Source organism: Pseudopipra pipra, chromosome 3, assembly GCF_036250125.1.
Source record: "Pseudopipra pipra isolate bDixPip1 chromosome 3, bDixPip1.hap1, whole genome shotgun sequence".
Taxonomy (NCBI): domain Eukaryota; kingdom Metazoa; phylum Chordata; class Aves; order Passeriformes; family Pipridae; genus Pseudopipra; species Pseudopipra pipra.
Window position 1 is genome coordinate 43,466,564 of NC_087551.1, and position 27,852 is coordinate 43,494,415.

At 39.2% G+C, this 27,852-nt stretch overlaps 1 protein-coding gene across 11 annotated transcripts in view; it reads left to right on the forward strand.

Annotated features, from left to right (window-relative positions):
* Positions 1–27,527, forward strand: part of WDR27 (WD repeat domain 27) — a 121,597-nt gene extending 94,070 nt beyond the window's left edge. For 10 of the 11 annotated variants that reach the window (XM_064648875.1, XM_064648878.1, XM_064648883.1 and 7 more), the window contains one exon: positions 1,192–1,929. Coding sequence is in view for 2 of the 11 variants with exons in the window: in XM_064648878.1 (XP_064504948.1) it covers positions 1,192–1,239 (48 nt within the window). In the remaining 9 variants the exon portion in view is untranslated. Of the gene's footprint in view, positions 1–1,191; positions 1,930–22,119; positions 22,315–26,675 lie in introns of those variants that run through there. The other variant, XR_010429138.1, reaches the window with a different exon arrangement.
* The last annotated feature ends 325 nt before the right edge of the window (positions 27,528–27,852 follow it).

Genomic DNA, 27,852 nt, shown 5'->3' on the forward strand with positions numbered 1-27,852 from the left:
TGCTCAGTTGCCATCTGGGGTTAAACAACACAATAATAAGTTACAGAGGTAGATAAGGAGATACTAGAAGTCTTTGGAGATATGTAATAGTCTTGGGTAGCTGTAAAAAATAGAGCTGGAGGAATTAAATCTGACAGTTTTTGGTAGTCTATACTTTCACGTTACATAAATGAGAGTGAGAAAGAAGAAAATAAGAGAACAACAGTCATGGTCTTGGGAGATAAGAGTTATGAGAGACTAGAAGGATTGATCATTGGAGATGTTGAAGGAGGGAATACAAACCCAAGAAGATAACTTATTGACCACAGAGGCTCTTCATCCAAAGGAATAAAACAAATTATTAAAAGCATCAAAGAAAGAACAAATCAAGAAAAATGAGGATGTGCGAAGTTAACTAAATGAACTGGTTGGAGAATGAGATGCATGTTTGGTTCCTGCTATTCAGACTTTTGTCGCTGGTATGAATAACTGTAAATTTTAGTATGCAAGGACTAAGCATCTTGAAATATTCATGGAAAATAAGTGGTACAGTTTGTAGATCATCCCTTTCTGAGATACAGCAGGTTTTCAAGGGCTTGTTGGTAGAAGTAATTGCAGAAAATAGTATTTTCTCTTATTTTATAATTAAGATCTGAGACTGGTAAAAGAAAGCTAAATGCAGTTGAAGGTTCTTTTTGCATGTATTCGAGACTTGCGTCTTCATAGAAGTTTTTCAACATACTTTCTTGCAAAGGAAATTCTTATTCTACATTTAACACCAATAAAAATTAGAAAACTGCATTTGTTGGTATGCCTGATTTAATTCACAGTATTTTCCATTTTCATTTATTCCAGCTCTTTCTTATTTCTTCCATACTCTCTTCTTGAGTCATACACATTGAAGTCTGTTTGACTTTCTATGTGGTTTAAACATATGCTTCAGTTTTACAGACTGTTGATGTGTTAGCGGATGTTGACACAAATTTGAAAATAGTTGGAAAAGAAAAATCTAAGTAAAATGGAATTTTCTGATTAGCTTCGTTGAGAAAAGTCTATAGGTTAAGTTACTCCTTTTTTTGGAAATGAATCCTGGACATCTTAACATAAAAGAAATATCTTAATGATCTTCATTTGGTTTGTTACTCTAAAGCAAACTGTTCTCACTGGAAAGATCTTTATTAAAGCCATATGTTCTTTTCTTTTGAACTGCAGCTCACGACAGCCACCTTGGATGGTAGACTCCAGTTGTTTCTACCCTGATACTTGCCAACCTGTGGGGCTTTGGCCATGGTACTCTGAGAATAACAACTTGCTGAGAGAAAGAAGACTGCTAATTGGCCATAAGCAAGTGGCATAATGTTCCCTCTAAACTACAATTTTCTTCTGACTTCATTTTCTGCAAGTTCCTCAAGCTGTTCCCAAAGTTTTTCTGTTGTACAATCTGTTACCTTTATTGCAATAATAAGTACAGAAGATCAAGAAAAGAAGGCGTCTACTCATTCTGACTTCATTCTAGCAAATCACCTCAGAAGTGGCTTTCAAAGGACTTACTGAATGTTTACAGTTAGGTGTATTCTGTAGTGCTTTGCTGGACTGAGACTACTTTAGACTGAAAATGCAAGCAAAATAACAAGTGTTACATTTTTAAAGCTAGATCTGTCTCTGACAAAATTTTTAAATTAATTTGAAAGAAAGAAGGATTGTATATCTTTCTGAAATGCCATGGGAGTCCTTCTGTTATACTTCTTTGGGGTTACTGGAGTCAGCATAGCTGTTGTTTGAAAGCAGAGTTTTACTGGCTTACTATTTACACTACATTCTGTAAATTTATTAGGGAATATGTGACAAATATCTTCTCTTTAGAAGAAACTATTTCTGTCTTTTAAATAATTGTTAAATATTTTCAGAAATGTTAAAGTAATATGAGAATAAAATAATGGGGAAAATGTTCATTTCTTGTATTTTTCCTAGTTTATTTGTCTTGATATTAGAAAAGATTTTTTTAGAAAACTGTTTTTTTTTTAAAAAACTAGACATTCTCAATGTTCGTTGACTCTAGGTAAAAGCAGAGAGCATGTATGTGACTGGTGAAACAACACAGATTTTTTCTTTTGCTTACAAAATTGTGCTGCCTTTTCAGTTAAATTTGCCAGAAGAGAATTTATTAATCAGTTTTCTTTAAAAAAAAGGGAAAAACTGAAATTACCACTCCCACTTTAACATCAATCAGTATGGCCAGATCACTTTAAATACTGGAAAGAATATTATATTTAATAGACACCTCTAATTTATGCATAAAATATTTAATATAAATAGATAAAGTTATTTCTGTAAGTTGTTTAGTTTCCATAATGCTCTTTGGTAAAGGCTTTAGCAGTTTTTTGTTGAGCAAAATCATATACCGTCAGTATGTATCGTATCCAGATATTCTCCAGAACACAATGGTCTCATAAATAACTAAAGGAGTGTAGTGCAGCCAGATCATACCCTGCAGGACTCTGAATATCAGAATCAGGTTTGGTATGATCAAAGCAAATGTGGAATAACCCACTTCAATACTTTTTTATACTTGTTCAGTTCAAAATCAGATTAACCGAGACATTACCTTCTATGCTGCAGCTTCATACTGGTACACTACATTCACAAATTTTCTGCAAGATTTAGATATTTATTTCCACCACAGGGGTTCTCAGGATGGTCTTTTTCAACCTTCAGTTATCTTACTTTCTCATCTGTGTGCTTTGGACTCCACATCAAGAGTCAGTATTCAAATACAGAAGAACAGCATGGTCCATAGCTGTATTTGCAGGTAAAGTGTTTCTAAGCCATGGGTTGCAACTTATTAGTGACTGACTCTTCAGAGAGGTTGAAACATCTGCTGAGGAGGTGTAAACTGTAATTATTACTTTTTTTTTAAGGAACCACATTTTTTAAACAGAAGAGTAACATTCTCAGGCTTAAGGCAGAGGACGCACGTAGAAAAACTTGCTTGCTGCAAGCATGGAGGTTGTCACAATCTCCATGGGACTGAAATAAAAGGGAAAGACTTCCATTTTCTAGAGATCCTACCTTCTAGGACTAACTGCTCTCAGTCCCGCGTCAGCCAGTATGTATACCCCAAATCCCTCTTATTCCTGGGCTAGTTTGATCTCTGCAGGAGGAGCTCTTCTTCCAAATCTAATGGATTATCTCTCTTTCCATTAAGTGAGACTCAGCTGTATGGTGCTTTCTGTTTACTTTCATCAAGGACTTTTCCTGGACAGAAAAGCCCTTTGGAGCATTTTGTCCATGACCACAGCATTACCAATCCATGATGAATAGAGACCTTCATCTGTTCAGCCCTCGCAGATGTGCAGCTCTTCCACAGCCCAAGAATTTGTTGACCCCTTTTTCCCTCAGGGGAAAGAGAGAATTTACCCTTCCAAACAGGCACTAAAGCTTTTCAAATGGAAATTCACAAAAAAAAAAAAAAAAAAAAAAAGGAAAATTCCCCCCTGGATTCCTCATAAATGCTTGAATGCTTGTGGTTTTGAGGATGGAAAACTTCAGCTGACACACTTCAAGTCTGGCAAAATTAAATGCTTGACAGCAGGTTTTCTAATGGCAACTAGGAGGATAGTGTTACGGTCTTGTAATATTATATTTAGAATTTTTATCATCACTAAGTTTTTCTTCTGAAGTCTTTTTGATAGAAAGACACAGGAGGCTGTACTTAATTGCTAAAGAGGTACAGTCATAAAAGATTAGTCTTCAACAGAAGAGTGTATCCACAGAAGCACTATCTATACCTTTGTTTTTTAACAGGCAAATCTGACTGTTTATATGTTCAGTTTCTGTCATAAATACATGACTATTAGAAATTAGACAGTCCCAAAAGCAGATAGGAAATGTTCCTGATTAGCTAAGGTGGATAGCATGTCTCAGCAATAAAAAATTGACACAGACAGCTGTAAGTGTAAATGTTTAATAGGTCATTGTGAGGAATTTTGAGTATGCTTTCAGACTCTTTTGAAAAAAAAATAACTCCCAAATATCTTTAGAAAATTAAAAGTCTTCCTTTGAAGGAATATGTAGCAATACATGAAGAAAACAATTGGCAGAATAGTCTAGTTTCATTAAATATTTGCTGTGTCATCTGTCCCTGAATGTCCTATATGCTGGGAGGAGGACTGATGTGACTTTTTGTGTGCTGTTATGCTAGGGACTTTCTCAGCTGAACATCTTCTACCAAATGCCACAGAATTCTTAAAATGGATTTACACAGCAGTTTACACAGCACCTTCTGGTGCTCTGAAGGTCAGAAAGCACAGTAGGGTGGCCATCACTGTTTTGAAGTGGATGTTAAAAACTCTTTGTGAATAAGTGGCTTGCAAAATATGAGGTACTACTCAGTTTTCTTTGTAGAATGAGAGCTATGGGTGAGTTTGGGTTATACTATCAAGAAGAGGGGAGGATATGAAGCATATGAACTCTGCTTTACACCATGAAAGAAGTGCTCTTTGGATGTATTCTTCAAGACTATATTGCTTTCAATTATAAAGGATGGTTGCATTTAAATGCGAAGTTATATACTCCTGGAATATCTGGAGGTAGTGAGTGGCACTTGTTCTTTTCTTTCTTCCATTATTTCTTCATTTAATCATAGCCAATTATCTTTTCAAAATTGTGTTGTTACTCATATTTTCCCTTTTGAACAATGGATAGATCTATTTTTCTCGTGGTATTTTATTGCAGAAAAAGAAAATATCGATCAAAATGCTTAAAAATATTTCAAAATATTTTGGAGTATGCTCAATAAATAAAAATGAAGTAGTATGGAATTTCTCTTAGAATGTAATTTAGGATGCCTTTCTTCAATGCAGGACCAGCAGTTCAAAAATACGGACAAACAGAAATTAAAGACTAAAATAGTGCTTTCCCTGAAATCCTTGCAGGTTTAAAAGTGCAATCTTTTTTAAGGACAGTAAGATATTTTTCTGGGAGATATTACTTTTTACCTATTTGTCTACATTGAACTTCTACCCACCCGCATTCCCATGATTACTTGAGACAAATTCTGCTCTTCAGAATTCTGCAGTTCAGTAAAGCAAGAGTAATTCTGCTTGGTTTTGTGAACGTGATACTACTAGGAGTGGACTCTGTCTCAGTGTTTGCTGGATCCTGCATTTCAGCTCATTTTTCCAATTCTGATCCTGTGCTCCCAAATGCCTCCAGTACCTCCATTATTAGTATTTTCTGTAAATTGGATAACTTACAGAATTCGAGAGAGTGGTGGAAGTGAATTCCCTGCTGATTTGGTTCCTAGGTTATATATTCACTGCCAAAGAAGGTGTTCATTTTATTGCACTTACTCTAAATATGGTCAGGGGGAGAAAACATTCAGTGAGAGAATTAGCTGAAATTACTGCTTTCATGGAAGTCAGGATACTTCAGCTTTTACTGATGTTGAGGTCAATAATATGTAAGTGTCATTGTTACTTTGTAAGTGTTATTGTTACTTTACTATGTCACAGTGCGGATTTCTTTTTCCTTCACAAGGACAAGGACTCTGCATAGGTGCATTATTCCTCTGCTGTAAAAAACAAACAGCCATGTACACATCTTAGTCTTATCAGAAGGCGTGGGCTTTGAAACACTATGTGGGTCTGACTGTTCAAGGAGGTTCACAGAATTACAGAATAGCTTGAGTTGGAAGGGACCTTTAAAGATAACCTAGGCCAACCCTCCCACAATGAGCAGGAACATCTTAAAATAGATCAGATCGCTCAGAGTCCCATCCAGCCTGACCTTGGATGTTACCAGGGATGGGGCATCCACCACCTCTCTGGGTAACCTGTTCCAGTGTACCTACCATGAGAAAGGCAACTGGCACTTGGACCAGCTCTGTTGGCCACAATGACTTCGTGATTGTTTTACACCTAATCTCTGCATTAATTTTCAAAGAGCTGTTCCTCATTTGCACTGATAGAATTAAGATCAGTTAAATCTCTGATTTTACTTCCCAGCAGAGTCCTTGTATTGAGGTAGCACTAAATGCTGCTGCTTGGCTGTGCTGATGCAGCCTCAGGGAATTTGCATCTTTTGGAAAGGGACAGGGGAAAAAAAAGGCTACCACTCTCATCTTCAAGAAAGCATTTTCTAATGTTTTATGCAGCTTTCGTGTAAAGGCTACATTGCACCACTTCAAGAACCTACTGGACCTACGGGAGGCTCCTGACTGCTGTTTCTCTCATTAGCTATGTAAAGTACAGGGAGCTTGGATATTATTGCGTAATATTTCTCTGAGCAGTTCAATTAACAGATGAAAAGAATTATAAAATTTTTTTAAAGCCAGAGGAAAAATGAAAACTATGTGAAGTAAACAATTTCCCCATTGTTTCAGGCTTTTCATGTGGCAATTAATAGCAAAAAAAGCAAAGGATAAAAGTTAACCTGATTTTGCTATGACTTCTTTTGATTTTAAAATAGGACAGTTTTTCAAAATTCTGAGCTTTATTAGACTTAAAGCTCTGTTAATTCAAAAATTTTTAGTCTCTACATGAAAGAGGACTTCTAATCATCTACAAGCATCACCCAGCATCTTTTTGCTGGGGGACTTCCATGTGGGAAGTTGGGCTGCACAGGGAGTAAGCTTATGCACTGCCAGATCTTCATGACACATTCCGTTATTTCAAGCCACAGTAAAACAAAAATGAAACAGTAAATAAGAAAAGGCAGATATAGCTTAAATACAGGCTCAAATTAAGGGTTCACTGGAATATTGTTTGAGTATTTGCCGTTTGTGGAGTATGTAAGGGCAAACCTACCCTAGAGCCGGCTTTTAATGTGAGCTGTGAAAAGTAACAGCCCATACTAATGTAGCTGTGGTTCTGCCAAAATGCCTGTATGAGGCACTTTTTGCTTCCTCAGGACAGCACCTGTCCCAAATTTGCCATTTAAGCTCCCATTTTGGAAGAGAGATGTCTGTGTGTAGTTTACTTTCCACCAATGCCCAGAGGTGTCTCGTTTTACCAATTTATAGACAGGAATCACAGGCAGCTGCCAATCCCTGGGCAAAAAGCATTGCCTCACGTCTGTGCACGCTGACTAACTGATCTGAAAGCCATGCCCTGGGGAAGGATGCCGGTTTCAGGTGGTAATGATCCCAGCAAGAAGGAGACCAGAGTTTGAAGTTGTTCCTGGCCCGATGCCACACGCTTGGCTAGGGTTACACCAGGTGCGAACTTGACCTAATGAATATAAAACACACCCTCCACAATCATAGATAAAAACACATCTTGAGGAAAGGAAATAGAAGCTGAAAAAAATGAATGAAATACCTTCCACCATGTGTGATCCTGGGGTGTGAAAAATACAATTGGAAGGAGCTTTTTTTCCCTTCTCTAGCTGAAATCATTTTGTTTGGTGATCTGACAGAGTGGTATGTTTCATTTTGCCCATTCTTCCTCTTTGCTCCCACCCATGAAGTCATAACAGTGCATATATTCAAGTGAAGCATGATGTGTAACTATGGGATTCAGTAAATGCAAAAAATTACCTTTTTTGTTCACTCATCAAAAGGCTTTTTCATTCACTAAATTATATTTCTTATTTTTTTATTTCATGATAGCAAGATATACTGAAAGAAAACAAAGTTGTGTAATAAGATAGTGGTAAAAAAATCATTTCAGGTTCCACTGAAGAGACATACCAATGTGCTTTTATTATTCTTCTTTAGAAACATTTATGCTTTTACACTTTCCAGATTCCCAGTTGATACCTGAATAGAAATAGTCACCTTCATCATCTCACTTTTAAGCACCTACTAAAATGATTTGAATGCTGAGAAAAGGCAGAATAATCTAATATCCAGTGATTAAAATAAAGACTGTAAGCATGATGCAAAAGCAACATAGTTGAGGTGGAGGAAACTGGAGATTTAAGGCATTTTTCTTCAAAGTGTAGACATGCACTAAGAATAATGAAGTTGCACACCCATTATATATGTCATAATATACACACGCACCATCATCATCCTTCATAGTTCTTTGGCAAACAGACTGGAAAAACATTTGAAAGTAACATATGACAACTGGAACTAACACCCAGCACTATCCCTGCAAATTTCATATTTATTGTGTAGTTAATGCATTACTTAAGAATACACCTATAAAATATAATTAGGAAGGGAAATAGCTTTTTCCCAAAGGGAAGCCTGGGAGAAGGGTGAGGTTTCCTCTTGTAGTGCTTTTTCCAAACTCTTTTCCAGTAGGTTGCCAAATTGTGTTCAATTCCCAACCTTCTCTGAGATTCCCTAGGAACATATACTCCTTGTATTTTCTCTAAATGGAGCAGAAGTAGTGATGTCCAGAAAATGAGCCTGGTTAACTGACTAATTTTATGTATTTTGACTTATGGTGTTACCAAGGCCATATGTGATAACAAAAGCTATAGCCAAAACAGAAAGGATTTTTTGCTGATAATACTGACTCCAGGTTCATGGGACCCTCACATCAGGTAACCCAATGAAGAGTCTTCCCAATAAAATTGGCCTTCAATGTGATAGAAAAGAGATATTTCTCTAAAAAGGATAAATAAAATGAAATTAGTTGCTACAGCCACTTCCTGACAAATCCTACCCCCTTCACTAATATTCAGTTGGAAAAACTTCTTATGTAGAAGTCTGGATTCAAAAGTAATGTCAGAAAAAGACACTCTGAGCTTTCCTTGGTCTCTTGACCCCTCCTCTGCGTCTGCTTTTGCAATTTGCCATTCACTAAAAAAGGACTCTTCTAGCCTTAATTTTGAGTAAAAAAAGCCTCATATGAAATGCCTCAGACTCCAGAACTCATCCTTGGCATTTTTTCCTTAAGGAGTAGAGCTCTGCAGAAATTCAAAGCTCCAGTCACATTTAGTTCTTGCTTCCCTCGCCCTTTCTTTGTGTGCACACTTCAGAGAGAGGGGGAATGTGTCTCTGGCTTCCATCTGAAGGATGGAACTAACAAATAGCCCCATCCGTGGTGCTGACAAAATGAGAACCTCTTCTTGGGAAATGTTGCTGTATTGTTAAAAGGGCTTTGTTCTAAATGAGGACAAAATGTCAAAGGGCAGACTTTGGGGTTTATTTCCCATCACGGGGAGATTTCCAGGAAATTCTACTTAATGAAAGAAAAAATTAAGTACTCTGCTCTCCTTGCTGCCCCTGTCTTGTTTGTAAGCAGCCTGTCTCCACATTCTTGCTGTTCAATATGGAATGGATCATGGGAAGGTAGTTAGTTGACAAGACAGATACCTGGTAAGGAGACCCCCGAAGTCCTAGGTGACCTCTAGGAGACAGTGAATAACTGCTGTTTTTCCCAAGCAGTGCAGGGAACAGCAGAGTCTGGAAGCCTGAGAATCAAAATTACTGCATGGGCAGGGAGCTTGCTGTGAAGTTCACTGCTTGACTGCCGGGCTGGCCCATACAGTAAAGGAGAAAAACTTGGAGAACTGGCGAGCTGCTTACTCACCTTGGAGTAGCCTCTGACACTGATAAACCAAAGGCCTTCAGGTTCCTGGCATGTACTTGGAGAGCCTGAGCAAAAAACAGAGAGGTGAAGACCTCAAACAGGTCATTCACCAGAATGTGTACAGAGAAACCAGAAGTTCAAAGTATAGTTGGGTTGAATTGACAAACAAGCAGCCAGTCCTCTGCTTTTTCTCATGGAAAATTCTCTCCATGGAAAAATTTCCACTACAGCTAGTTAGCTGTTCTGTATCAGCAAACTCCAGAAATGTACAGGTTTTCAAGACTAGAACTTAGAGTGCCCATTTGCTCTGACAGGATATGTCTGCAAATCCAGCCTAGAAAAAAGTCTTGCTACTCTGCCCTTTCAGAGTAAAAAAATCTGCTGGTCCATATGATATTTTAAAAAGTTAATTGCTTTCCTTTCCACTAGTGTTCTCTTAGATGGTCTCAAATCCTGAATTTCCAGTCTGGGAATAAACTACATTGCTCATCTCATCTCACTTCCAATGTGCATTTGCAGAAGAACAAGAGATTACATTTTTCACATTTTTGTCTCATAAATCATTGTCTGTTAAACCATTTATCATTTTAATAAAGGTTTCAATCAGAAGATGAGGTTACGACTAGACTAACTGGCAAAATCCCAGTGAAAGTAGTGAGCTGAGGATGCATCCTAATGCACAGCAACTACATGGGATCTCCAGGCTATGAGAAACATATTTTCTCAGTGCAACCCCCTGGACAGCTGCTAGACCTGGCAGATCACTTTGCGTTCAAGAGGCCTAAATTCAGTAGCAGAACCACAGCTTCAAATTGTTTTGCTGAACAAAGCAGAAAGTGCAGTTTTAAAATCAATTGCTTGCCATTCAAGACCTGTCACTTATGTTATGTAATCTGCTCCCTCATTTCTACCTGGAGATCGCAGACCACAGGGGATTTGCAGAGCTTGATCAGCCCATTGTGATGCTTCATTCACTGGAGAGCCCATGTGTTTGGGAAAAGTCAGTCCTAGCACTGACACATTGCCCTGATGCTCTGTGCACGCACAGGGTCTCTGCCTGCAGTGTTAGTTGGGATAAGGCTATGACAGATTTGTGGGATGTCTGCTAGATATCCCAAGTCCCCCAGTTCTACTTAGACATAGTTTCCAGGCAATATGGTAGGAGAACTAGCCCTGTGGACATTCTCCCGTATCTAACTCAGGAATCTCTTGTATGCAAATCCAAAGGCTGTTCCTTTGGACTGGAAAACAAAATTCAGGCATTAGGGTCTGAAAATTGTCCTGCTTTAGAGATGAGATTAACTCAGTTGGTTAGAGCATGGTGCTAATAATGCCAAGGTTGCAGGTTCTATCCTAGAATGGGATATTTGCTTAAGAGTTAGACTTGATGGTCCTTGTGGGTCCCTTCCAACTCAGAATATTCTGGGCATATGGAATGCGTGGAACTCTGCCTTGAGAGGAGTCAGGAACCATTCCAAAGCTTGGGGGTCAAGGTACTGGGCAATGTGCTTTAGGGAACCTTGCGTGCGCATGGGGGGGTGAATGAGATGCTTTCCTGAGGTCATCTACAACCTCAGTCATACTGTGGTTCTATAATGAGCTAGGTAGGCATGAAATATGCTGCATTGCCATGATTAATCAGTCACAGGGAGGCTGGAAAACACTTGTGATGCTAAGATAAGAGGACTAAACATTAGCCTTTTGAAAGCATGTCAGACTCCAGCTTGACTTTGTTGCTCTGGCCTAAATGCTACCTAAGGGTTTTGTCAGCTAAGCTGAAAAGCTACACGCAAAATTACTGCCACCTAAGGAGTAGAGTTGTGGCAGTTCTGACAGCATACAGTATGCAGAAAAACATATCATGTTTCTGCAAATTCAATAAAGAAATTCCAGTGCCATTTCTTCTTCGGGGTAGCTCAGTGTGTGGCTGAGAGGAATTTTTTTATATCCCAGAAACAAGAAGTAAGTTAGGTTTGAATATTAATTATTTGGGTTAAATTGTTTTTGTGACTAGTATGTGACTTTGTGACTTTGTCTTGGACAAAGAAGTCAAATTTGTTAGCAATTGACAATGAAATTCAGAAGTGATTTATTCATAGCCCTTGCCATGTTTTTTAAATAGGAAGAAAAAACATATTTCAACTCCCTCTAGCCTACGGCCTTATATCTCTTCCATTTGGTCTCTGGAGAACCTTTGGAAGTCCAAATTAAGACATAAAACTTTCAATATTACTTTGTTAGGAAAATAAAAGCATTAGGTCTCTACTGACATGAGTTTCAAATGCAATCGGAAATATGTAACAATATTCTTGATAGTGTTTTAAGTTTCCTACCACATAGATTTTCTATTTTCAATATTATCTATAGGATGAGTACGTGTAAGTGTGAGGGTTGTGGTTCTCAATGATTTTCAAGTAAGGGACATTCATAGCAAAGAGGTATTCATGTGATGCGAATTGTCATACTAGTACAAATGCAGAGGTGCAAAGAGTTAAAATTCTTGGGTCTGTTGAACTCACTGGCCTCAAAGTAACCAGGGCAACTAGAGGCCAGTACTTGTGGTTTCTGTTCCTATCGTGTGTTGAACTCAGCCTGCCGAGGCATGAGTTACCCTCAGGTTTTACTGTCCATTGTTTGAAATTTCTCTCCTAGACAGTTTTAGCTGCTTTAAATTCCTTTTGTGTCTGAACTCCAGATAGCAAGATGATTCAAAGATTTGTTTTTACTTTGGTAGTGAAAATCAGTCCAACGCTGAGTACTCAGTCTGACTGGGTACGCTGTGTCAAAACTCAAAGGCAACATTCTGCACAGCACAGTTGGAGCTGATATGTAATGTAGGATTTACCCCAAAGTATAGGCAAAGCACAATAGGTCAGTGTTGCTATCTGGATATTTTTGTGTTGCTCCTTACTGGGATAGTGGGGCTCTGCTCTCACTGCTTCTGTAGGAGCTTTGCTCTCTGTTTCTCGAGACACTGTCCTCAAAGGCTGAATTTTTTTGCTATGATGTTCTTTGTGAAGATTTAAATATGAAATGCCAAAATGCGATGCATGCAAAAGAAAGATTGTCACTTCCAGTTCCAATTGTGAAGGGTGATAATGAAGGTCACGTAACATATGGGAAACAGTACTGCTTTGTTTAGCCACTTGGCTTGAAATGTAGACTCCATGGTGCTTGCTATGCAAACAATGCTCAGTTGATCCATCAAAACAAAATCATGGCCATATATAAAACTAACAATTAAATGCTTATTCTCCGTGATCATATAACATATGGCTTTGTGCTAGAAAGTACACAGTCTCAAAGGATATTATGGGAATATAAAAGATTGTTGACTCATGATGCCCCGTTTGTGTTCTCTGGCAACATCTCTTCAAGAACAGTGAGACATATACACAAATATGACCCTAATGGGATTTTTTTTTCCCTCAGCTTAATGCATTACTGCCAGCAGTCTTTAGGATCTTTGCTAGGAAAATTACACATAAATATATTGGTAAGTTTGAACTCCAGGTTGCATTGATGATCTAAGAAGCCAGATTGAAGGACAGGATATTGACATTTTGCAGCAACTTTGACAATGTATTTTTTTCATTCTATTTTGCATGATGCTTTTCTTCTGACTTTTAATTCCTTCATGAGATAATAAATAAAGAATGAGGTGAGAATAACTTGCTTTGGTTCATACAAATCCTAAGAAATACTGTTGGTGTTAGGCACAGTCTTTTCAAACCTGCGTCCTCTTACTATTTTGGCTTCTTCTTTAGTAATTTTTTTATTTCTTTTTCCTTGGACACCCCTCTTTGGTGCTTTTTTTCATGTCTTGCATCTTTTTTATAATTCTAATTAGCCCTGATTGACAACTAGTAAACCTTTTATTTTTTGAGATACAGAAGGATGGGGGTGGTCCCCACAGTTCTGTTTATGTGTTTCCTCTGCCTAGGCAGCCCTTACTGGGATCTGGACCCTAGTGTAGATGTGTGACCTCTGCTGCTTTCCACCAGAGTGGAGGTGCACAGAGGCAGGAGTGATATGATCAGTACAGGGGTCCAGGCAGGACTCTGAGGTCCTTGGGGGCAGAGAAGGAGCAAATATCTCTCCTGGATGGGAGCAATGACAACCAGGGTCTGACAAACATGCTATTAGTAAGTTCAAAAAGGTGCTGAAACCTCCTACTAAGAGGGAGTAGTGTGCCAAGCCTCCTTCTTTGAGGTGGGAGTTATTGTCTGGATGGCTATACCAGAGTCCTGACTGCAGTGCACTGCTCTGCATCTGACTATGCCCAAAACCTGGAGTCACCTTTGTCCTTCCTACAGCAGATTTCCACCTCTTCAGGTGTATTTAACACCTGAAGCACAGTGTGGAAACATTGCCGCATATTTTCAAATGAAAATTGGATTAGCAGGATTTACCCAATAATTTGTTCACAAGTTTTGTCCCAGTTCTATTATTATTATTCATTCTGAAGTTTTTCTATCTAAATATAGGTATTGTAAAAGGTTTTTTTTCTTTTTTTTCCATTACTTGTGTGTGTAAAAAAACCAGTGTGTTTGAGTATGTGAATTGACAGGTGACTTATAAACTGAGTTACCTGCAGCTATTTCAGTCCTTAGATTGGATGAAAAATTAAATTTCAGTAAATTGTACATCTTCCAGCACAGGCAGTGAATACTTGTTCTGACTTAGAGGTCTTCCTGTCTGATTTACAGATGGATTTTAGCAGGAATATACAAGTACTAGATGAAGTTCTGCATTTATGTTAGTCTGTTGCTGACTGTCCAGGAGGAAACATGGGTGTTACAAAACAAAAATCCTAAAGTTTATGAAAATATTTTTGAAATGCTCAGCTGTTTCTGATTAAGGTATTATAATTTTCAAATTTTGTTCTTATTCCCTAAGTATGTTCCTGTTAACCTGCCTGCTCTGATGCTTTCAGTTGCCTACCTTCAGAATGCCCTGGAAAATCAATAAAGTCCTTTACTTGTCCTCACTGTGGCAGTTTAGTTCCTCCACAGAGGTGGAAGTGGAGGTGCAGAGCTGTTTCATTTACACAGGAAACCTGTAGTAGATGTTGGGGAGAATCTCAGATTCATTGTTCTCTCTCCAGTCGACTCACAAGCTGCCTCACTTCAGTGCTATCTCAGCTGTGAGTTGGCCATGCCACTGGGAAAACAACCATGATGGTTTGTCCAGGAATTAAAAATCCTATGCTCCACAGCAGTTGATATTTTGCTTCCTGAGCCAGGTTTAGGCAACATATCAGCAGTTTATAAAGCAAATCTTTTATCTTTCCTGCCTCCATTCAGCTGAAGCTGTAAACAGGACATGTTGTGTTTTCTAAACTGAACTGGACTGAACGTGGCTGCATCTGTTAATCTGTTAATCTGTTAATCAAACTGAGTATCTGCAAACATTTGATTGTCTAAAAAGTACTGAAAGGTCTGCTTTGCTCTCAGTTGCAATCAGCCATGCTGACCCACAGGAGCATTGCAATATGTCTTCTGGGCTATCATCTGAATTAAAAGCTATCAGATGGACAGAAATCCAGCTCTGACTTTTGGCTCTCACAGTAAGGCTACAGGTAAGGTAGCAGATCAATTTGCCGAGAACTTTCCAGCTCACCGAGTAAAATCTCATTTCAGTGTAAAATATTCAACTGCTAAGGCAGAACGCTGTGTATGAAGTGCAGACAACTAACTGGCAGGCTGCAGTAATGTGCAGGCCAGGTCAGAGATTTATACTAGCCTGCACAGTGATTAGGTCACTGGCAACCTGTGGAAACAAAGCAGGTTGTACTACAAAGTGAAGGAACTGCTTTCCAGGTCCTGAGAGGAGGGTTTATGTTTGCCAAAACATTCAGAAATCTCATAAACAGCCAAATGGAGACTTCTTTATCTGAGATATTTTATCTTGTCTGCCAAATCTTTAGCTCCTGAAACAAAGAAACTCTGTCTTTGCTCATGCAGAGCATGGCATCTACTGCCAAAAGCTAGAGGGGACATTGCCCTGTCAAGCTATCAGGCACTGTGTGGCTACCAGGTCCTTCCCAGAACCACGCTGCTGGCACAGGCTCAGAACCAGGACAAGCATAAGCAAAAGGAAGGGGCCACTGGCATGCAGTGCTACCAGAGGTGATAGAGAGGGTGAAGGTGTTGGCCACACTGGTCTCCAGGTGCTGATTTCTCAGAAGAAAGGCCAATTCTGCTTGGGGGATGCAAGAACAGGAATGGGAATTGAAAGCACAAATCAAAAGGGTTCCAAAGAGGGACAAAAGTGTCAAGAGAGAAAGAGAAACATTGGTCTTTTTTGAAGCATAGAGCAGGCAGCCATGCATGGAGATTTTGTGAGGCCATATGATTTACAAGAGAGCTAAATAAGATCTGTGAATCACAGAATCACGGAATCACAGAGTCACAGAATATGCTGAGTTGGAAGGGAACCACAAGGATCATTGAGTCCAACCCTTAGCCCTGCACAGGACCATCCCCAAGAGTCACATCATGTGCCTGAAGCCATGCTTTGGGCTGTGTTTGACCAACATATTAAACAAAGCAAACCTGCTCCCACTGGTTACTTAATACAGAGGGCAAATTTTGCAGGTCATTGGTCAAGCCCATGTTAGCTGTAAACACATGCATATGCATCGAGGACAACTAGTTTTGGAGTTAGAAGAAGATGGCACTAATTTTCTTCATGGCTGAGAGGGACCATTCCAGGCTCAAATGGAGATACTCAAGGGAAAGGGCACCAGAGACCCCTTCAGTATGACACGTGTCCTTTACTGTGGTCATCACCACCCTCACCATTATGCTTTGCAAATGATGTTCTGAAATACAGCAGTTTACATTGTGAACAATTTCCCCCCATCTTTTATCACTTCTTCATCTTTGTTGGTTTCCTTCTTGGATTTTTTAAGCGCTTCCAGACAACCTTGTTACTCAGCTCCCCCAGCATATGTGCTGTTGTATTCCCTTGGAGCAGCTAGCTGTTTCTTTACAGGGACACAGTTGGTTTTCATTAGTGGATTTCTCTATAATTCACATTTGAGATGATTCCCTTCTCTTTGGAAAGTTTCTTTCCATTCTGAGGCATCCTTGCTCTTTCTCCTTATGCTGACAGTCAGTTGAAAATGCATGTTTGCCTTTACAAGGAGGTTGGGTTTTATTGTTTTCCTTTTGTGACTGAAGGCATATGCTGATCTCACAAGCTGGGTCCTATATGGCGCAGCATCTTTTAATCAGAATAATCAAAATAATCAGAATAATCAAATAATAAAAATAATATTGATAAAAATTATTATTTTTAAGGATCTGAAGTATGAATCAAGTTCTATTTAATGGATGCTCTTGGATGAACCATACTATATAAATCAACAGCAAATTAGGCTCAAAATACAGGCAGATGTTACTTAAAATATTATGTTGCATTTAAAAATAATAAAGAAAAACATAAATAACATAAGTTGACTGGGACTCTGATCCTCAGAGCCGTTGTTTCCTCTCAATATTAGACTTAGAATTTCAGAGCTGGAAAGAAATGATCCTCCTTTCTATGAAGTTCTCAACAAAAACCAGTTCAACCAGGCAAATATAAGACCTGCAATGAGTACACCACTCATTTAATACAAGTATATCAGGTGGGCCACACTGAAAAAATTGTACTAATAGTTATGTACAAAAAGCTTCAGTGTTAACAGGGCAAGAAGTAAAAATGGAACTTTTCCATCCTAACACACCTTAACTTTGAACAGGTAAATGTACCCTTAACATCATTAAAACAAAGGAACCTGCTCTCTGTTGTGTCCTATACGCAGCTCCCCTATGGGATGCTGAGTAGGAGGGTACTTTTAGAAGTGAGATGCTTCTAGTCCCTGAAGGGATTTGTGTTGACTACATGACTTACTTGCACCATCAGAAAAAGAAGGATGTCTCTGGCCCACACCCATGATACAGTGGCAAACTCAGAGAATGGATTAAAAAGGAAAAATGCGACCAACAGAAATTGTAAAAGGAGAAAATAGACAGAAGTCAATATATTTTTATTGTATTCTAATGTCATCAGACACAGGTAACTTAAGTCCAGAAATTCTAAAGATGAGAATATATTTGGCATTCTGATACTAATTTTAAATAAGTCCTTGAAAACTGAGAATGCGCCAGAAAACTGGAGTATGCTAATGTTCTGCCAATATTTAAGAAAAGTGCTACACTGTGTTCAGATGAAAAAAGTACTTGCTATGAATTAGGTCTTGGGTAAAATAATAGTTAAATTGATACAGAAGTCACATGATGGTTTAAAACCAAGGCTATAAGTTCTGACAGCATAATACATGAAAAATTATGGTGAAACAAAAGTTATAACATCTTTGATGTACTGTATAATGGAGTGTATTTAGTCTTTGTAAAGCTATTTGCTTAGTATGGCATGGTATTTGAAATTAGCACTGCATAGTAGCAACAGATTTTAAATGGACTAAGGGTTTTGTGTGAGATGAATCTCATAACATAATGAAAGAGTAATTGTGAAGGACCAGGAATCAGAATGGGGAAAATCTCAGAAGTGGAAAAAGATGTACAGTGATTGAAAGGACTTTATGATACGGACTTTACAGTATTATGTATATACACATTGTATGCTTCCCCAGAATTTGTATTTCCCGGGCATGTTCAGGCTTGCCCACTTTCCTGCGGATTGGCTGGAGAAGCTGCAGAGAGGGGACAGCCTCCATTCACCCCTTCTCTCCCCGGTTCCTCCCACGTTCCTCCTTCTTTTGCCCGTGTCCCTATCCTGGTTTGTCCCCCCGCTTGTCTGTCTCATGCTCCACCCTATGTTCTGGCCCTTTCCCCTCCCGAGCTGATAAAAGACCGGGTGCACGCGTGAATAAAGCATTCTACCTGCATCCCACCTCTGTGTCCCGGACTCATGCAGTGCCACGGTCCCCCCCCCCCTTTTCGGACCGTGGCAAGTAATCATCACCGAGGAATTATTATCAAATTAATCATCTCACAGCCATTGTTGTGCTGGCAATCTTCAATGTATCTATAAGATGGAGGAGAAAATATAAAATAGATAAAATTTGCCAGTGGAAGTCCTATACCAAAGTGAGAACACAGCAGTTGGAAAAGGAGTCATATTAGACTTATAGCTAATGATTAATCTGCAACATGAAACTGGAATACAACTGAGGAGACTTAGGAGAGTAGCAGATTTTATTTTGAACTCGTCAGACACTGAAGATCAATGCTGCTGTCAACCAGTCATCATGAAAGATGAAAAAAATAGAGAGTGACTGTAAAAAAGAATACCAGAAACAGTTGAGGAGGTGGAGAAATGATTCACATTGCAGTATTTAAGCTGCTTTGACTGTTTAGATTATCAAAAAGAAGATGGGTCTTGATTGCTCTATTTGAATACCTTCAAGTCTGGGGCAAAGCAAATACTAAATTTTTATTTAATCCATACAAGAAAAGATAACAAGAATCTGTAGTTATGTGGTTTAGCTCTACACAAATAAAAATATCAAGGGAATTTGTGAATTATTCATCTCATGATTTCCCCAAAAAGAGGTGCCTTTGGCAGTACTGAGAATGAATAAAGTATCAAGAATGGAGGAAAAGGACCTCCTTCACAACAGAGCTGTGGGACCTGAGTGCCTTAAAATCCAACCTAATCCTATGTTGATGGGGAAGGTGCTTGACCATATCCCTTCACACAGATCCTTTCTAGGAGGTAGTGAGTGAACTCTGGAAAAACCTTAAACGATCATCTCAATTTTTTTTTTAATTCTTCTGTAAATTATAGTAGAAGTGGTAGATTAGTAACAAAATTCCAAGCAAGAGGACTTATGTCTACTCCCACATCCTTGGCTCCTCAGCTGTTGGTTTTCATTAACAGAATGCAGTTATATTTGAGAAGACAAGGATCTGTATGCTGGTGACATTCATCACCTTCATTTAACTCCATGTCTGCAGAATATTCCAACACAGTGGGTGAGACAGAAAATGGAGTTGTGAGCCACCTGTATTCATTTTAATCTTTTTGTCATACAGGAGAAGTTACAAGGCCACTTGTAGTTGCATCTTCTGAAATTCTGCATGAGAGCAGAAAAAGTCCCAAAGGTCCTTTCTTGCCGCCATTAAACATTCCTATCTAGGCTGGTGGGTCTGAAAATGTTGATTCAGTTATACAGGTGGTAACTTCTTAAAGTGACAGAGTGGTGGGAGTCAGTTAGATGTTCAGAGATATCCAAAAATTTTGCTTGAATCGAGTGTTAGCTAATGTTTCAAACTCAGAAGGTTCCCTTGGGATAGACATTTTGCAGGTCAATTGCCTCATAACTAGACTCAATTTATTCTTAAAGGTACATCAAGCAGTAGAGTATTTATTGAGTGTTGGGTAATTGCTGAATCAGTGCTATTAGTTTCTTTTAAACAGAGAATCAGATGCCAAAGTTGTGCCTGACAGCTAATTTAGACTTATGAGGAAATTGCAGGTCTGGGTTTTTCACATGGATAAGCTATGCTAATTGGATTTGGGAGGTGAATGGTAATAGGAGTCCGTTCTAATACCTGAGGTTGTGTTTACTTGTAAGGGCAAAGTCAGAAGAAAGGGATGCAGAATCTCAGGGGGGGGTAGAAAAGATGTGATTTTGGTATGGCCAGTGCTTCAAGCCCTTCAGAGGAGGTTGTGCACAGATTTGAAGGTGAGTGTTCTGAGAGCCTGGGAGGCATTAGACTTGCTATGAAGCTTTGGGTCTGGGTTAGTTTTGCCTTAGCACAAAGCACTTTTGAGTATTCAAGAGTGTGTTTTGGAGTTCCTGCAGAACACATTCCTCTGGTGTTGAAGAAATGCAAATTAAAATTGGGTATTGCAATCCGTGATGCCATGGGTACAGTATAAGCTGATATCATACCTGCTTTGGGCTCCTTTTTTGTGCAGTGCCCTCCATAGGAGAATGGTAAGTTTTTAATATCCTTCAGATTGGGATTTAATTGGGTTACGGTGGGATACCAGACCTCTGCTTGTGGTGTCTGCTCTTTCTTTCTAGCACAGATGAGACACTAACGTCATCTGTGTTACTCTTTTCTTATGTTGGGTATCTGAAAAGTAAATTTCATTTTTACAGCTTTCTTGACAACAGAAGAGGAACAGAGTTTTTAAAGCTACTTACAACATATTTTCATGAAGTGCTGTTATTTTAAAAATTTTGCTGTGTTAGCTGGCACTTTTTCTACTGTTTTAACAATTTACGGGCACTTCATGGATTTTGGTCTCTGTGCGGCATGCCCACAGGGACATTTTTGGTCAGAACTAGGAAAAAATACTGAGAACCAGACTGTATTTGCCACCTTCTAATGACAGGGTTATTTTAAGGAATTGTTAAATACTAGGTACATACTGCTGGGTTTACTTATTTCTGTGAAAAATGAAACTTGTCCTTGCGGAATTTGTTCTGTTATTCAGAATCATGCTAGTGAAGACATGACTTACCCTTTTTCTGGCTGACAATCTAGTCAGTCTCCACAAAATGATCTCTGAGAAGTGCATCAATAGCCTCAGATCTCAGCAGGGCTTTACTTCTGTCCTGTGGATGACATATCACAGAGAACATGCGGGTGGTCTGCCAGAGCCCATGTGCCAACATCAGGGAGTGTTGTATATTGTACAGTTTTCCATGCAAGAAATAAATAGACTTATTTTGAAGCACAGATCATTTTACTGCCAATAAGCACACATGCACCATTTTAAGACAGTATGCTGTACCTCCCACTCGCAGGGTTGTTCCTAATAAAAGGAACAGTTCAAGACTTTTCCTCTATTCCTCACTGTGTGTCAAAAATCAAGAGTAAAAAAAACTATGGTACTAACTCTGCAATATATTTTGGGGGAAATGTTGGACTCTGTTCTCCCTGTCCACCTGAATTTCTGCTCTCCTTTCAACGTTATGAGAAAGTTGTCCAGGAGCACTGTGCTAGGTAATACCAGTTTTAGACAGGATAAAAAATGAGTGAGCATTGTGTGGGAGCAAAGCCCATAAAGCAGCAAAAGGGTTAATTTCTGCCCAGAGCAAAGGTACTGAAATTGAAGTACACAAGTTTATTTATTTTCTATAATCTCATAACAAAAATGAAGTCAGACTAATGCCATCTTGCCAGTGATTCTCACTGAACTATGGCTCATTAGTTACTTTATGTTGCTTAGCAAGGTCTGTTTACACCTACAGAAATTCAGCCAATTCAATGAGTCCCTTCTCTCCTCACAGACATCCCAGTATTCTTGCCTATCTGACCATGCATTGTGGGTTTGCCATCCATGTGCTATATACAGAGCTGAGCACATATGCTCATTTTGAGGAGGAAAACAAACCCTGTGGAGATGCATTCCAGCTACATCGGCCCTCATCTGGGCTATTTCAGGCCAGGCCTGAAAATATTTCACCATGATTCACTCTACTTTTTCTATGTTTTTATGAGATCAGAATCATGTAACTCGGGTCCAGGACTCTTTAAAATGCCACATTTGAAGAATACGGTTGAAGTCTCTTTTCACCAAGCCATGGCCCTTTCAGGCATTTTGTTTTGACACAGATTAAAATGACCTTTCTAAAGGTTCTTCTTATATGTATCATTCCTGAGGTACTTTGCTGTCTCAGGTACCGAGCACATATTGCACCCTCATGTTGGACAACAGCTGATGGAGGACAGTGGGAGAGCACCTCATCAATATGGAGCCTTGGGAACAACTTGCTGCATGCTTTGAAGAGACAGCAGAAGACCATGGAGTAGCTGACAATCAGATTGGAGTTGCTCATGAGCAGATTCGTATTTCCAATCTGACATGGACCAAGGTATGCCTTGGGATCAGGATTGCACTGACCTGTTTGCTCTTCTGTGTAATGACCTGATGAGGTCCCAGGGGTGCTTCCTTAGCTGAGTTTTAAGTTAATTTGCAGCACAGATAAATGTGTGTTACATGTTTGATTGCTTTTTGCTACATTCAAGTCTTTATTCATGCTGATGGTAGGAACTAGCCATGGTATTTCATAGCACGTTCTGTGTATCTGCAGTGAAATGATGCATATATGGTAACAATATAAGCAGGCAGATAGATAAAAACACCCAAACTGATGTTGTCCTAGTCCTTTATGACTTTCAGTAAACTTTAGGTCTGATTTAAGGAGACTTACTTATACTTCCCAAATAGTTTTCCACTGTGATTGTTTTCAGATGTGATAACTTTCTCTTAATTAAAAGAGTGAACCATTGAGACAAAAGCCATCCCAGGATTTAGTCTTACCCAAACCAGCAATTGGTATTATTTCCAGCATAGTGTTCAAAGTACACAAATCACCAGCTTAAAACTGTAGCTTAAAACTCCATTCCAGGCACACTAAATATTACGTTCACTTTACTTAAGATATATTTCCTTAGAAGCACAGGAATATAGTCTTTACTCGGTCTCCCATTTCCATGACATTCTTTGTTTAGGTCCTTCCACAGTGAATTTTGTAGCCAAAGAGCCAAGTAAGTAAGTGAATGAATTGTTGGCAAATGTTTCAGTGCACTGAATGGTAAATGACTTTAAATCTCAACTTTATTCCCATTTTCATACCTTTACATGATTTTTACACGAACTGGAAGGATAGTTAAATATGCCTCATCTTCAACTGCACTCTCTGTAGACACACACACACGTACACACAAACAAACACACATTTCTAGGATTTCAAGTAAATATTTCGGCCAATAGGACTTCAGGGAGGCCCAGCTCATCACCTTAGAAAAATAACCATGACGTGCCACTGGAATAACATTTAATATGTGCAATTTCCAATCAGAAAACTGGGTGGGTTTTTTTCACCTGAAACATTGAGGATCCCCATACATGGCTTCCTCAGATTTCAAGGATGCTGAAAATTCAGCTGTTAAGACACACACTAGACTCTGCTCAGCAAAACGTCTTGCTTTCTTGGCACCAGAACACTCATCTCTCTCTCTCACCTTGAAGGTATTTGAATCACTATAGATTTGCCTTCTCACCTAGACAAAAATAACAAATTGGAAACCAAGGTGGAACAATACATTTTTCCCCTTTCCTCCCCAGTAAGTTTCTCCACATACAGGAATGAACCAAAGGGATGAAACACAAGTAAGTAATTGGGAAATTAATTAATTGACATCCTGAGATAAACAGTAAAGCTTTAAAAAGAAATCAAACCAGTTTATTTAACAGGAATGAATGACATGACTAAACTCAACTAACACCCCAACAATAACAGCAGCATCTTTCACAGGTTCTAGGCAAGCAAAGTTCAAGCCAGCAAAATACTTTCCAGTTTATAAAAGTTTTAAAAACTGCCAGGGGATATGTCCTGGCCTTCCCAGCAATGGAGCAAGAATGAGCTCCAGCAAATCACATGGAAAAAGCATGAGGGGAACAGATTTTCCAGGCATTAATTCAGTGCAAAAGGGGGTCTCCCTTCCAATATTACAGAATACTGATGTGTTAGTAGTCTCCTTTTTCACATCACTGAACACTGTTGGATGGATTGCAGAGGGTGTCTTTCCAAATACCATTAAATCCAAAGAAAAAGAAACTTCTCTCTTCTCTAGTATTGATCAGTTATTAGCAAATGGATGTATAGAAGGTCACAGGTTTTACTGGAGGGTTTTTTGCTGCAGGAGAAAGCGGGAATATTTGCTATAAGCACTTTGGAACATAGCCTTTATGGAAAAAATATGATAGATTTTAATAGAGTGATAGTATTCCTACAGAATTCAAAAATCAATTTATATAATTGTATAGGAAGGATGTTGGATAAAATTTCTATTGCACTATTTGGGCTTCACTCTTTTAACATTCCAAAGGATTTTTCCACAAGTGAATAAAGCTGAATATAGTGTACTGGATGCTTCTACAGTTTACTTACTGAAATAACTGAATGGGCTTTACAAATACAGAGAGTCTTTAAAAGGATGCAGTTACTACAATGTGCCTTCACTTTTGTATATTTCCATAATGTTGATGTGTTAGTTCTTGTATAGTTTTCTTATAGTAAATTTTCATGATCTTTTCATTTGAAAAAGCCAAACAATCAACAAATCAAAGAAAAAATCTATGCTTTTTCTGGTTTTGTGTTGGAAGAGAGAGGTAGTTAGTGCTTTTAACTCTCTTTTGGAGACAACACAAACAACCTGATCTGTTTGTGTAGATTGCCACTTGTACTTTGTTCAAGAAATGGTATTTAGGCTTACAGAAAAATCACTGTAAACACTCACACACAGCTCTGAATACCTGTCATAGTAGTTTTCTTAGACTTCATGCTCACTCTGCAGCAAACCTGCTGCTGTTTCCCTCCAGGCTGCTCACAGGAAGTGTGCTGGGCATCCAGGCATGGCCTAGGGAATATTTAACATTCCCATGCCCTCAAATAGATATCGAGCACTTGATGATACTGATGGCTCACAAAATCGTCTTGTGAGTTTTTTGGACAGAGATAGATGGTTAAGACCAGTGAAATTAACTATTCTGGGAATATGTCTAGCAGTCTTCATTGTCTGCATTAGTTGTACAGATAACTAAATAATTCAGCTATGGTTTTGAGACTCAAATTTGCAGATGGCACTGAGCTGGGGGGGAGAGTCAATCACCTGGAAGGCAAGAGGGCTCTGCAGAGGGACCTGGATAGGTTGGAGAGTTGGGCTGATTCCAACGGGATGAGGTTCAACAAGGCCAAGTGTTGGGTCCTGCACTTTGGCCACAACAACTCCATGCAGCACTACAGACTGGGGACAGAATGGCTGGAGAGCAGCCAGGCAGAAAGGGATGTGGGAGTTTGGATTGACAGGAAGCTGAGCACGAGCCAGCAGTGTGCCCAGGTGGCCAAGAAGGCCAATGGCATCCTGGCCTGTATCAGGAACAGTGTGGCCAACAGGTCCAGGGAAGTGATTCTTCCCCTGTACTCAGCACTGGTGAGGCCACACCTGGAGTACTGTGTCCAGTTCTGGGCCCCTCAGTTCAGGAAGGATATTGAGGTGCTGGAGCAGGTCCAGAGGAGGGCAACTAGGCTGGTGAAGGGACTTGAACACAAGTCCTATGAGGAGAGGCTGAGGGAGCTGGGGCTGTTCGGTCTGGAGAAGAGCAGGCTCAGGGCAGACCTCATCACTCTCTACAACTCCCTGAAAGGAAGTTGTAGCCAGGTGGGGGTTGGTCTCTTCTTCCAGGCAACCAGCAGTAAGACAAGAGGGCATGGTCTTAAGCTCTGCCAGGGGAGGTTTAGGTTGGATATTAGAAAGAAATTCTTTACAGAGAGGGTAATCAGGCATTGGAATGGGCTGCCCAGGGAAGTGGTGGATTCTCCGTCCCTGGAGGTTTTTAAGGCAAGACTGGATGTGGCACTTAGTGCCATGGTCTAGTAACCATGGTGGTAGTGGATCAAGGGTTGGACTTGATGATCTTGGAGGTCCCTTCCAACCCAGCTGATTCTATGATTCTGTGAAAGCTAGGTGGGCTGAATCCAACCCTAAGCAGAGACAAATGCACTGGACCAATTCTGGAGGATTCCTCAGGAGGAACTCTATATAGAAAAGTATTGCTTTTTCTCAGCATCTCAGAAGGCATTTTTCTCATACACCTTGTGCTTCCAAAGCTGAGAACTCCTTCATTCACTGTGGATGTGCTTTATAGCAAGGAATAACCCAAAGGTCTGGTTCAAACTTTCCTACCTGACTTAATAAAGTAAATAATCAAGTTAACATTTTTATTGTCTCTCATTGTTCCTGTATTTCCTTCTTGACCTTTCAGCTACTCAGACATTTATAGCAAACCCTTCTGTTTACCGCTGTGTTCTAGGTAACACTTTTTTTGACTGTAGGCTTCCAGCTGTGCAGCTCTAATCCAACAACCAGCTGCTGAGCACTACTGTAGTAACATATGTTTATTTTCCAGGCCATGGACAAGCTAGAATATATTTCCCTTTCAGAACCTGTGGATGTTTACATCTTAGCCCTTCCTGGATCACAGAGCCCTCCCTACATTTGTTTTCTTTGGTTCTGTAAGAGCTGGAAGAACAAAAGGCAAATTTCAAGTTTCCCCCAAACTCAAATCTCCTATTTGAAAAACAGAATGAAATCTGTCAAAACAATGTCAAAAGAGATTTTTTTTTTTAAAATATTTGTGAACTATCCACACTTTTGTTTATTTCTCTAGATACCTCTGTCTACTTGACGAATCATATGCACCAGGAATGTCCAGCTGCAACTTCTTCAAGGAAAATCCTGGAGGGGTATGTGTGTGCTGTTCCTTGAAGAATTATGCATTATAGCATTATGGCTATCACTGTTGGCTGATCCTTCAGAGCACACAACAACAGGTTCTGGGATGAAAGATACCATGGACATCTAAAACCAAAAAGACTTCATAATATTATCAGGACACAAATCAGATGGAGCTAAAGAAATTCAGGCGGAAATCATGGGTTGTTTTCAGTTTAATGTGGGATGAAATTTCTTTTGTCTGTTCATCTTTGGTAACAGTGCAAATAGAAGTTTGTGTTTTCCAGGAAAATAGAAAAGCTGAGAGTTTCTGCCCCTTGAACCTCTTCTGCCTTGGGTGATGTGAGAGAACCTGGTACAGACAGCTACTAGGGAACATGCCAAAGCTCAGAGATCTGCATGAGATTCTTTCTGTGCTACATATTGCTGAACAGGTTGAGGCAGTCTGAAGAGGAATGGGTTGTTCATAATCCCCTTCTTAGTTAATTTGGAATGAACATTTTTAATCCATATTTGAAGACTGTTCTGCAACTGAAGAAAGCATCTGAACATCTAGAAGATGCACAGAGGTTTAGTGTCTTCTGTCAGCTGCAGTGGTGTAGTGGTTCCTTTTTGGTAATCATCCAAGTGCTCCACTTAAAAAGCATTGCGCTTTTTTAATCTTTATCACTTTACATTTCTGAAATGAGCACAGTACAGATTTCTTTTGTATTGCCTAATTCCATTTTAATAACACACTTGAATCTAGAGTTTACTGAAAAATGAATTAAAAATATTTTATGTTTCAGTAAGTTGAGAAAGTATTTTCTAAAATAAAAAATAAAAAATAATTCAAACCAGTCACAAAACCTCCAAGAAAATTTGTCCAAAATAGTCAGGTTTTATGTGCATGTTGCTCAGAGTGAAAGTTCCTATTGTCTCCCCTTGAACCCTGATTTTTACTGCTCTACCTGCAAATACCACTACTGTAGTGTAATTAATTTGATGTGATCATTGATTGGTCAATGCTGGATGATAGTGTGGTGGGGCAAGACTCCTTGATTTGAGTTGAATGCTCAGATGACCTTTATTTGAATCATCCAAACTACTAGAGTTTGCACAAATGAATTGGG